Source organism: Lithobates pipiens, unplaced genomic scaffold (assembly GCF_037356315.1).
Source record: "Lithobates pipiens isolate NorthernLeopardFrog02 unplaced genomic scaffold, aLitPip1_a1.2 Scaffold_19, whole genome shotgun sequence".
In the NCBI taxonomy this organism is placed as follows: domain Eukaryota; kingdom Metazoa; phylum Chordata; class Amphibia; order Anura; family Ranidae; genus Lithobates; species Lithobates pipiens.
In genome coordinates, this window is record NW_027507764.1 from 78,455,888 (window position 1) to 78,468,557 (window position 12,670).

The 12,670-nt window shown below is 40.6% G+C and overlaps 1 protein-coding gene across 8 annotated transcripts in view; it reads left to right on the plus strand.

The window, feature by feature from the left end:
* Positions 1–10,252, plus strand: part of MLLT10 (MLLT10 histone lysine methyltransferase DOT1L cofactor) — a 307,092-nt gene extending 296,840 nt beyond the window's left edge. For all 8 annotated transcript variants that reach the window (XM_077490949.1, XM_077490944.1, XM_077490945.1 and 5 more), the window contains 2 exons: positions 1,887–2,102; positions 5,009–10,252. In XM_077490949.1, coding sequence (XP_077347075.1) covers positions 1,887–2,102; positions 5,009–5,053 — 261 coding nt within the window. In that variant the 3' untranslated portion in view covers positions 5,054–10,252. The remainder of the gene's footprint in view (positions 1–1,886; positions 2,103–5,008) is intronic.
* The last annotated feature ends 2,418 nt before the right edge of the window (positions 10,253–12,670 follow it).

Genomic DNA, 12,670 nt, shown 5'->3' on the forward strand with positions numbered 1-12,670 from the left:
GGCATTAGCTATTCGTTTCCTCTGAGAAGGAGGGATTCCAGAGTGTCCAGAGGAGGTATCCGTTGTCGGGAGCAGGGGGACATTAAAATCTCACCCTAGGATTAACTGGACCTCCTTGAACTCCGTCAATCTGTTTAACGTGTGAGATGGATTTGTCTTGATTGTCATTTGGGTCATATAACGTCGCTAGTGTAAGTTGTGTGTCATCTACTAGACCTTTCAGGACCACAAAGCGTCCCCTAGGATCTATTACTTCTGCTTGACATTTCCATGGTAGTTTGTTAGACAGCAGTATGGAGACCCCTTTAGACTTGGCTGCAGGATTGGTGGAGTGGTATGTCAAGGGGAAAAATCGGCTTTTAAGGATAGGTAGTTTGTCGTTTTTAAAGTAATTCCTGAATAAAGGCTACATCAGCATGCACGCTCTTTAAGTCATTTAGGAGCATACGCCTCTTTTCAGGGATATTCAGGCCTCTTGTGTTCAGAGACACTACTTTTATAGAGTCCATTGCCCTGCCTGAGAAAGGGGAGAAGGATGGGGGGGTAGCCTAAGAAGGGGAGGAAAGTCTTGAAAGAAGGGGGGGAGGGGATAGTGGGTAGAGGAAAAACGAGAAAAGAGGAAGAGAGAGGGTACACCTTAGTTGTGGTGTACCTCCTAAGGATATAATGGTAGAATATAGGGCTGCAACTAACGATTATTTTCATAATCGATTAGTTGGCCGATTATTGTTTCGATTAATCAGTTAATAGCCTTTAAAAAAAAAAGTGGGTCAAATTGACGTTCATTTTCAACCACAGTGATGGGAAAATTTGGAACTAATAGAAAACGTCTTAGTCAAAGGAATTTTCAGACAGTGGATGTGGTTTTCGTTCAGAAATTACATTCATTTTAAAAACAGAATGTTAAAAACAAGTGAAAATTTCAAACAAAATTCTTTCATTCAGCGAATGTACAAAGATTTTTCGTCTGAATATTCTCATCTGAAAATGGATCCATGTGGCCAGCATAAGGCTCAGTACACACCTATGCAGTTTGCTTTTGATGTGTTTCTGCCGTGCTTTTTGCTGTGCGTTTTGATTTTTGCGCACGTGATTTTACTGCAATTTGCATTTTTTGCATTTTTTCTGGGCAGATTAAAAAACACAAGTTGCTGCAAAAACGCATTACATGCTTTTCTGCAGCTTCTCCATTGAACCAATAAAGCACCATTTTGCATTAAAAGTCCCTGACCCTTTCAGATGTGAACGTGTCCCATAGGAAACCATGTAAATGAACTGTAGTGCATATCTGCAAAAAGCACTAATAAACACACAGATGTGAACCAGGTCTGACGTTTAGTAACCTAATTGGGTTAAAAAAACAAAAATTAGCCCTTTATAGTAAAAAAAAAGGCAAATAATCACTACTAGAAGGGGTTCATTTTTTTACTGTAGAACTGTGAAAGTAATATTTACAGTAGCAATTATTTGCTCTTTTTGTACTATAAAGGGCTCATTTTAGTTTTTTTAACCCCAATATGTTACTGGCGATTAATCGATTATGAAAATAGTAATCGATTAATTTCATAATCGATTAGTTGTCGATTAATCGATTAGTTGTTTCAGCCCTAGTAGAATAACAATCCTGTATTGGGGAAACTAAAGACTACGGCACTAGAAGTGCTGGAACGCTCCCCAGATCAACACTGGTAGTCGAGCTTCGGCCTATGTGGGAGAGTGGGAAGAAAGTAATCACATTTTTCTTAATGCTGAGCAACACCGCCAGTCTGTTTTAGCTCCAGGCTTTTCTTTTTTAAACCAGCCCCTGTGATGCAAGCAGATGTATTGAGCTACATATAATACTATTTCCATGTCTTAATCAACTTCCTTTTCTCTCTCTCCTCAAGGAACAGCATCATGCTCTGCTTTATCAACTGATGCAGCACCACCAACACTCGCAGCAACACCACCAGTCTGAACTACAGCAGCTACAGCTTCCTGCTGCAGCACAAATACCACTGAACAACCTGCTGGCTGGAGCACAGGCCACCTCACTCCATTCCACCACTGCCACCAACCCCTTTCTAGCCATGCACACTGACAGCACAGCCCAAAAAGTGGCAGTAAGTTTCCTTTACATCCCAAATATAATGGGAAGACATGCACTGTGTTCCTAGTATATCAAGCTAATATAATACACATTGTAAAGGGCAGTGTTATACCATATCCATTCAAAGGTCACTTTTCAGCTACAGTGCCAGTTTCTGAATGATTTCAGCACCCAGCTGCTAGTGATTGAGTTATTTACCAGGCCATTTTTCAGTTTTCTGTGGGAATTTGACTAATTACTCTATTATGCAGCACTCTACCCAAATGAAATGTTTTGCCATGTTTGAGACCTGTAACCTGGAATTCATAAAGACTGGCAGACAGATTTTGTGAAAGAATCTCACATGCATTCTAAACGTCGCTCAGCGTGCACCAAATTCCTGTACCTGTCTAGAACGCACGCGAGACACTTTCACAGAATCTATCTTTGTAGGCCAAAAGAAAGTTTGTCCAGGTTAGGTCCACTTTTATAAGATATGAACTGTATTTTATTTTGAATTTGGCGCAGATGTTGCTCCACAATGTAGAATTGTAGCTACCTGAATTTGGTGCATGAATTGCTGTCAGAACCAAAACTGTTGCAGGCGTGTTTTTTTTTTTCCAATTGGGTGCAATGCCTTAACAAGCACACAAAAAATAAATAAAAAAGGTTTCCTTTTCTGTAAAAAGCATAGCAAATAAAAAAACAAAAACAAAATGCTCCTTTTTTGTAAAGTAGATAAGGTGATCACATTTTTTTAAAACTATTTTGTGCAGATGAAGAAACATGCTGGTAAGAAGAGGGTAAAATACAGAGCTTGGTAATGGTTCACTAGTAGTGGGAGGATGGAGATGAACGGGTTCATGTGTAGATAGATATGCATAAGAGAGATGTGGGGGTAAAATATACCATTAATGGATCTGCAGCTGTAGAAGATCTGTTTATTCTTCCCCTATTCACAAATCACTACAGTCTCTCCGCTTCCTTTCAATCACAGTGATCACATAGTACCAAGGTCTATCGGATCAGCTTGGTACAATTTTATGTATGTACCGAGCTGCCAGCCTGCTGTTTAGAAATGTACCCCGGTAGAAATAGGGTTAAATCAAATGCATTTTATGTGACCCATGGAGCTGGTGGTTGGTTGTATGAGATTCTCTAGGTAGGTTATCCTGAACTATTATGCAGAAGTAAATGGGTACTTCATCATAAATATCAGTTCTCCCCACGAATGTCTGCCTAAATGGGCTTAGCAGCCGGCCACACGATTTCTGTTGAATGGTTTACCCCAGGTCATGACTTCTCAGCACCTTTCTGTGCAGTTTCAGGTTTTGTAGCCCAGTAGTTACTATTTTGGAATGATGGGTGCTGATTTAAAAATTTTGTGGGAGGGTTCATCATTTGGATTGGGTTAACTTTTATGATTTTTAAAGACAAATATGACCAAAGTTGTTTTTTTTTACCCTACTTCTCCAATGGATCACAGAAGTGTGTAGTTCCTTCTGCACTCTTGTGAGCTGCTGTCAGCTTTACAGTCGGGATCCATCTAGTTGCCTGGAGCAGCAGCTGGCTCCAACTCTTATCTGTGCCGCTGGGAGACCTTCCCTCCCCAGCCCTGCACTCCAGTGAGCCCTGGAGGGGCAGAGCAGAGAACCAGTGACTGACAGTCCCAGTTCCCTGCTCAGAGTGAAGGGGAGAACTAAATGTCATCAGCAGTGTTTGATCACTTGGTTCTCAGTGCAGAGGCGGCAGGGACAGATGAAGCATCAGATCGATGCTGCATCCACCTAGGTTAGTATAAAGGTTTTTTTTGTTTTCGATACCCCATACTTCTCTTTTAAGCTTAAGGTAGAGAGGTAAGTTCAATTATTAGGGCATAAAAAGAGTTACAGATAGGTCCCTGGGGGCTTAGAGGGAAAAAAGTTCTGCAACCAGATATATGCTGCATTGGGCCACCAGAACCTAAAAATAATGTAAGGTACCTGTACACTTAAACATTGTGCTGGTCACCGACAGCCCCCAGCATTGTGCCTGAAATAGAAGGGGACGTGTCGCATAGCAGCCAGTTGAACTATGCAGCAGAGGAAAATATGGTCATTGTTTATTTCACTGAACCTAGTTGAGCTAAATCCGCTCTAAAAATTTATGCAGAAAACTAAGCGGAAGAGCAAGACCTTGGACTCCCAAAGAGGACAGAGTCTGGAGTAGCAGTGAGCAGCCAACAGTGTAAATGTCTTTCAGAGAGATCAAGAAGAATAAGTCCGTAGGAATGAAAATTTGATTTTTAGATCACTGAAACCTGTAGTAAAAACATTTTCAGGGGAATAATTGGGTGGCAGTTTGGACTGTAGAGGATCAAAGCTTTGGCAAAGAGATGCCTTTCTGGTTTTGCGTAAATGCAGGTTGGATTAGAAGAGAAGTGAGCCCTTGGCACATGAAAGCGCTTTGGTATCTGCCAGCACTTTTTGGCTCCCAGTGGAGCCAACACTCAAGGCTAGTTCAGCCCACAGTTATTCTGTGGTTGGATAAAAAAAATAAAAAATTTAACTGGTCATAGTGAAGTTGCTGTTTTTGTAGTGAATCAGGAGCCTACGTTCTAGCTGTATTTGAAAGAGACAGGGGCTCTTTACACTGACCATTTTAAGGTGAATCTGTACTTTGGCCCATGCTGTCACATGCTCCGCCATACTCAGAAGAAATAGGTATTTTGTGTCCCAGCGCTAAACAGAGTGGCAGGGATGCAAAGGAAATGCAAGTATATGCCTCTGGGGATGGGAGGTGGTTACAGCAAACCTGTTGCTTTGTCCTTAGTTTTATGGTGCTGATTTGTATAGTTTACAATCCAAGTAGAGGTCATGGAGTTATTGAATATATTTTATTGGGTGTTTTGAGATCTCAAATGATTTGGTTGTCCTTTAAAACTATTATCTTTCTTCTCAGAGGCTTGGCGATAAACCAGGACCAGTTATGCAAGATAAGAGTTGATGTGGGGGAAAACCAGAGGTTTACGCATCCACCCGGCACTTGAGAACTTACAGACGTCTTCCTTGAAGTAGCAAAGAAACAATGCAAACTGAGACAAAATGACTTGATCTTCTTATCCCTCCAACACCGCATGGACACTCAACACATATCAGCCTGTTGTACTGCCTGCTGGTTTTACAAGGGATTGACGAAGCCTTTCAGGGCTTTAGATATTTATTCGTCTTAAATGTTCTTGTTGCTTTGTTGCACTGAAATGCGACTGTATTCATTTGGAGAAAAGGTAAAAACACTGTTATCACTGAGTGAAATCGAGGATGTGCGCTTGCTGGTATGTTGGTGCAATTCCTATCCAAACAGTAAGTTTCTGCCACTGGTTACTGGAAGGAAAAATAATTGTTCGGCTGTCTCCCCAGCAGTTATTCTGTATCTGCTGGGAAAGGCAGGGTTGATATAATATGGGGCATAACCATTTTATAATATTAAAAGTGCCTGTTGCTGATGATTGAGGCGAGACTGCAGATAAGCAGTCGCATTGCACTCGTGGTTTGGTCTGTCTGCGATGCCACTAATGGCGCAGTGGTTCAGTGTTCTTTATTTCTCAACAACTGAGTTATATGCAAACTTGTGGATACCCAACACTTTTGTGTTCATGTTACATGACTGATTTTCTTAGGTTGCCACAATTTTATTTTCCTGTTCAATACAAAAATTTCCACTGGAACAAAATTAGGAATCGTTTCCTAATGTTTCCAAATATTGGTGACTAATACTCAAGCTGAAGAATGCTTCCTTCCGGCTCCTTCACTGTAGTTGGTGGCTTTTCACTAAAAGTGATCACTGGATTTAGGTTTCTAGAGTAGAAACATGGCGGGTCCACCCTTTTCACCACCTCTATGGTTGGCTGTGGTTTTATATTGTTCATTGAAATGTAAACCTGTCATCACCATCCTGTTGTAATGAGTTGCTAATCAAATTTGGACAGCAATACAACGATCCTGCTGTTGGTAAGGATGGCCAGTACCATCCATGCTAGTACACTGACCGTCTACTATATACTGTATATACAGTTCCTATCATTTTTTGAGTCAAAGAGGAAATGCCCTTTAAGTATTAAAAAGAAGGGAAAACAATCTCACTGCTTCCTTTCTCACTATAATTTTAGTGAAGGCCGTGGTGCTTGTAGTTAAAAAAAAAAAAAAACCCTAATGTGTAGCAGGGTTGAAAAGAATGATAAATTCAGCCCCAATTAGTCCAGTAGGCATGGCATTGGAGACACAAGTTCTTCCCTTTGACATCGGAAAGGTGCAAAAAAAAAGAACATCTGCCTGGCTGAAGGTTGGACAATCCCCAGGAACCAATGAGGCTTTGCACCTTAAAGGAAAAAAAATCAACATTCTTTTTGGTAACAGTGGAAGCACATGTTCCATGGTCTCAAAGGGTAAGTTCATTTAAAAAAAAAAAAAGGCATAAATGCACATCTTTTCTGAAGGCCAAAAAAGGTGCATTTATTATTTTTTTACTTGGAACCTGGAAAACATTGCTAATCGTGGGTGCCATGCAGGACTCCTACAGACTCCCCAGTGTATCTGTTTGCTCATACCTCGTACGGGCAGGCAGTTACACACTGACCGAAAGAATGACTCACAGCTCCCAACAGTGCCATAGTAGTTAATTGCGACTACAAGCCGACAGTTGCAAAGGTTGTTGGGACTTGTAGTTTCCCTTTTACAGATGACTGTGAATGAGTGACGTGCCGCATGACCACGTTTTTTTTTCAAACCGTGACAGCAGGCATCTGGAGAAGATGCCCACCCGCCGCTGTCACAGTGGAAGGGGAAAGGCTGCAGCCTTAAATATGGGTGGAATCTAACATGTTCTAAAAGGTGAACTTATCCTTTGAAGATCACTAACTAGATGTTAAATTAAGCCACAGGCCCTAATTTATTTGTTTTTCCACCACTGTGATGTATACTTTATAATTCTACAGTAAACACTGCCTTTGCATTTGGGCACTTCAATTTTCATTCACTACGCGAAGTAGAGATCTGCCTGGAGCTTGGCCACCAACTGTATCTAGTAAAACTTATCAGAGGAAACTGTAAATAATCTACAGAAATAATCTACAGAAATATTAGGACCCTCATCAAGGTCCCCACAAGTGGATTATTCTGGATCACATACTGCCAGATCGGTATCTTTATAGCAACAAATTCATGTTTACATCACCCAAATAGGCCCGCATTTGACTGAAGAATATTGAGCAGGAAGCCTGATTACTGCAAGTTACAAAGAAATGGAATGGCTGATGCTTTGATCTATTGGTCCAGCTCATGATGTTTACGCTTTCAGTATATACAAATGACAGGTACTTTTTATGGCTCATATACACTAGCTAAAGAAGCCCTTAGTGCCACATTTCTGAACACTATCTGGTGCTCTCGCTGCAGAAGAGGAGCAAGCCCCAATCTGAATGAACAAGGCTAGATTCTGTATTCCATGTTCCTTTAAACAAATTCACAAAATGCAGTGTAAATCCATTGGCTCGCCAGGCATTTGTGCATCAGGGAGCCCTTGGTTAGCATAAGAAATATCCTCCATGTGGCCTGTTTTGACTGTGTGTTCAGGCCTAATCACTGACCACATATATTTGAAGGTTTTACTTTCCCCAGACCTGAAGAAATGACAGCAACCTTGTAGAATGTATGAAGACTGCTTGCTTTATTCCACAAAGCTTTGTGATATAGAATATAGAAGCCACCAATATGCTTTTTCATACATATAGGGCTATCCCTATACATATAGGGATATGTTAGACATCGAATGATAATTCAAACATCACTTTAAAATGTGTTGGTGCATGTTCAGTACAGCGTTCAGACTAAATGCATGTTATTGTTTTCCATTTAAAACTAAACACAGACATTGCCTTCCATCCAGAGCTACCAATATATAACATAAGAATTCTCTACTCATCTTTCTGTGAACTTGTATTTATACATTTTATTGAGACAATTGATGTTTTAGGTAAAATTGTCCTTTAACGAGTGTCTCTGATTACTCCTTTCTGTCAAACATAACATTACGGGGGAAGCAGCATAAATCTCACTTTCATAAATCGTATTTCTTACCTATCTTGTCCCTTGAAATGTAGCAACTGTGCAGCCTCTCAGGTGTCCATCATGCTCATTTGGGATATATTTGGTTTTTCATCACTCCTATGAGGGAACTGTAAACCAACCCGATGCTGGGTCTATGCAAGAAATTCAGCTGACTATTACTGTAGGCCGGGGTTTCTCAACCAGGGTTCCTCCAGAGGTTTCTAGGGGTTCCTTGAGCAATGACCAATTTCTGCCACCTCAGATAAGTTCCCATTGGTACCAATTATACATTTTAGCCATCTATAAGGGGGTAATTTGTCCCAATGACCACAAATGTAAAGAGCATTGTTCCCACTGACCATCACACTATCATGAGTTGTCGATTTTCATTTTTAGAAGGGGTTCCCTGACACCGTAAAGTTATTTCAAGGGTTCCTCTGTGCTGGAAAGGTTGAGAAAGTCTGCTGTAGGCTGATCCTGGATGACCAACAGAATTTTAGGAATATTTCTAAAAAGTAAACCCCAAACTAGTTAAAGTGGTATTAAAGGTTCAGCTTTTTTCTTTTTTTATTATAAACCTGTCCTACTTACCTGCTCTGTTTTGCACAGAGCAGCCCCGATCCTCTTCTTCTCAGGTCCCCCCATTGGCGCTCGTGGCTCCTCCCCCTTAACCAGTGCCCCCAGTAGCAAGCTGCTTGTTACGGGTGCACTGGTGTGTGCTCGCTCCCAAGCTCTGCTCTATGCGTCCATAAGGCACACAGACCCACGACACAGATCTCTCTCCTCATTGGCTCACTGGCTTTGATTAAGTCAATGGCTTCTGCTGCTCTGCTCTCAGCCAATAAGGAGAGGGAGTCTCAAGACAACCAAGGCTCTTGTGATCGCTGGATTGAGAGGGGGCTCAGGTGAGTATTAGGGGGGCTGTGGGGAAGCCGCTGCACACAGAAGATTTTTTACTTTCATACATAGAATGCGTTAAGGTAAAAAAAAACCTTCAACCACATTAACTTGCTAATTCTGTATTGGAAGCATTGCAGTTAATTCAGTTTACATAATCTATTACAGTCAATTTAAGGAAACTCATTCTGATTGTCTTCAGCTCTTGTTAAATACTTCTGTGATAAACCACCTTGAATGTGTTTGAGAGAGACTGCGCAGGACTGCATTTTCACATTTTCAAGGCCACCTAGAAGGTGGGGCAGTTAGCTGATGAACGCCAATATAACATACACAGCACTTGGGTAATGTCCACTAAGCCAGTGGAGATGCAAAATTCTCATATTTTACTTTAGCATACCACTACAGGTACATCTATTCCATTGCCGACTTCCTTCTAAGAATAATCATTTCTTGGCTGTTTGGGCTTTAAACATTTTTTTCATTGGGCACAGTAGATACTTGAAATGTCTGTGCTGGCATCATAGAACATAACAGGAGATGATATGCTCTTCTTAAGTCACTCTGCATTGCAGTGTCATATTTGCCTGGAAGGAGGAGTTCTCCTTTAGGTTTTTTTTTTGTTATTTTTTTCTTTTTATTTGCATAGTGTCATTACAAACCTGCAGCCTGGTTTTATAGCCTTGTACAGAAGGCTGCAGCGATTGGTGAAATGATTTCTGATGCGCTGTTAAATGTTTGCATTATTAATGGTAATCGAGAAGCAGACCCCGATGTAATCTGACCTCCACTGTGCGTCTGACTGAGAGAACACAACCCTCCACAGTCCTTACCTCATTCTGTACATAAGCTTTTGTGAAATCTGTTTTTTTTTTTTTTTTTTTTGTATTGTTTAAGAAAAAAAGTAATAATTCATATGGAAACAATATTTTGATTTGTAATATTTCTAATCGGCAGATTAAAATCAAATTAAAATTAATTTATTTTTATATTTTCAGGGGGGAGGGGGTTGAAAACCTTGGTAAATGATTTTCTACGCACTCTTATGTAAAATGGGCAGCAAAGTGGTTCAGTTTTGTATTGTTACTGATTACTTCAAACACATCAGTGTGTGCTTAAAATATACCTAGATGTCAAAATTCCATGTGTATTGATACAAATGTACAGAAGCATTGAGAATAAATTTTATTAATGTATCCTCAGACATTTGTTGTACTACTTTTTTTTTTTTTTTCTTTGTTAGATTAAATATATTTTCAAGGTTGCTCATTTTTGCAGCTGGCACCACCGATGTTTACCTTGTGTCTGCACTTCATTTCTTATCATCTACAGGAAGGTCTTCCTGCTCATATGAAGCTTTGCTATTGCACGTGTGTACAGTTATTAGTAATGTAGTTCATGTGGAGGGGATGGGAATCGCTGATAGAGTGGGAATGGAATGTCCAAAGCCCATAGTTGAGGAAGTTTGGGCTGCAGGTGTTAAATGAAGCTTTGTTTTTGTTATAATAAAGGGATGCTGATTCCAAAGAATGAACATAGAAAAATTAACCACTTGCCCTCCGGAAGGTTTACCCTTCTTCATGTCCAGGCCATTTTTTGCAACACAGCACTGCGCTTCTTTGACAATTGCGATGTCAAGCAGCGCTGAATTTTTCATTTATTTCCACAAATAGCGCTTTTTGTTGGCAGTATTTGATAATCACTGTGTTTTATTTTTTGCACTATAAACAAACAACTATTAGGAAAAAATATATTTTTTTACTTTCTGATATAAAAGCTATCCAATAAAATTAAAAAAAAAATGTTAATTCCTAAAAAATTTAGGCCAATATGTAAGCTGCTATGTCTTTAAATAAAAAAAAAAAAAAATCCCAATAAGCGTATATTGATTGGTTTATGCGGACATGATGGCGTCTGCAAACTATGTGATATATAGTTATGGAATTTTTTTATACTAGTAATGGCGGCGATCAACGGCTTATAGCGGGACTGCGATATTGCAGCGAACAAATGGGACATCTAACTGACACTTTGCGGGAACCAGTGACACTAATACAGTGATCAGCGTTAAAACTATGCACTGTCACTGTATTAATGACACTGGCTGGGAAGGGGTTAAACATGTAGGGCGATTAAAGGGTTAATTGTGTGCCTAGCCAATGTTTGTGTACTGTATGTGCTGCTTTTACTAGGGAAGGAGATCATTTTTTTCCCCTGATTTTGCAGGGACACAAAATCCATGTTTATATAGACCAATCTCCATTCTGTGTGTTTTACCCATGATTGGCGGGTGCTGGCGGACAGCCAGTGCCCACAGATCAGCTTCTGCTGTGATTAACCACAGCAGAAGTAGCCCGGCAGAGTATGCGCACACCTCCTAGGCGTAAATGCAGGATCACTTGTTTATATACGGTATAAATGACTGCACAGAAGGGCTACCCTGTAATGGTAAATCTGCTATAGGGCATTTCGGAAGTGGTTAAAAGGGACTTTTACTAAGCAGGTAGTGTGTATTTCGTACAAAGACCTATACTGTAAATCAGTTTAGCCTGATGCCCCCAGAAGACCCCCATGTGAGGAGAGCCATAGGGGTGCACCTAGAACAGTGATGGCGAACCTTGGCACCCCAAATGTTTTGGAACTACATTTCCCATGATGTTCAACTACACTGCAGAGTGCCAGAGCATCATGGGAAATGTAGTTCCAAAACATCTGGGGTGCCAAGGTTGACCATCACTGACCTAGAAGAAGGAAAACCAACCAATCATATACAATAAAATGGTAACCTAAATTTAACTAACATTGATATTCTGCAGTGCCTTTGGTTATACGGTATTATAGAGCGGCATGTAATACATAGGGATTAGTGAATGCAAAATGAATAAATTTAATAAATAAGGGGGAGAAAAGAGTAATGTGGACCATGGAGGGATCTATAGTGTGCCATGCCTGTAGATCAGGGGTCTCAAACTGGCGGCCCCTCCAGCTGTTGCAAGACTAAAAGTCCCATGAGGCATTGCAAGGCTGACAGTTACAAGCATGACTTACATGGGCAGAGGATGGGACTTGTAGTTGCACAACAGCTGGAGGGCTGCCAGTTTGAGACCCCTGCTGTAAATGATACTGGAGGTTTTAGATTGAACTCCAGGGCGGAGAGTCATGCTCACTGCCAAAGAATGGATGTCCTTCCAATGTGCCCAAATCTTGATAAATTTGGAGCAACAGCCGCTGGTATGGTAAGTGGGTTGATAAAGTAACAGGTTTATATTAATAAATGGTATCCGGAAAAATAAGGTAGGGGCTGTTTGTTGTTTCTACAACATTACTGTCATACAAATAGAGTAAACCAATAAGCATCCTTTGACGTGGTTGTGGCTAACTCAAGCACCAGACCAAGCAGGCAGATATTAGGAGATACTGCAAGAGGAGTCTTTAGTAGTTCCATGGAATTTTGGACCACATCCTGCCCATATGTAGCGCTCATGCGGCAAGTCCAATAGAAAAGGTCCTGAAAATCTCCAACCGGCAGACAAAATGGCATAATTCAATTTGTGAAGCATTTGTGGCTGGAGTAAGTTCTATGTTGAAATAAAAATGTATGAGTTTTTCTCTAGTAGAAACC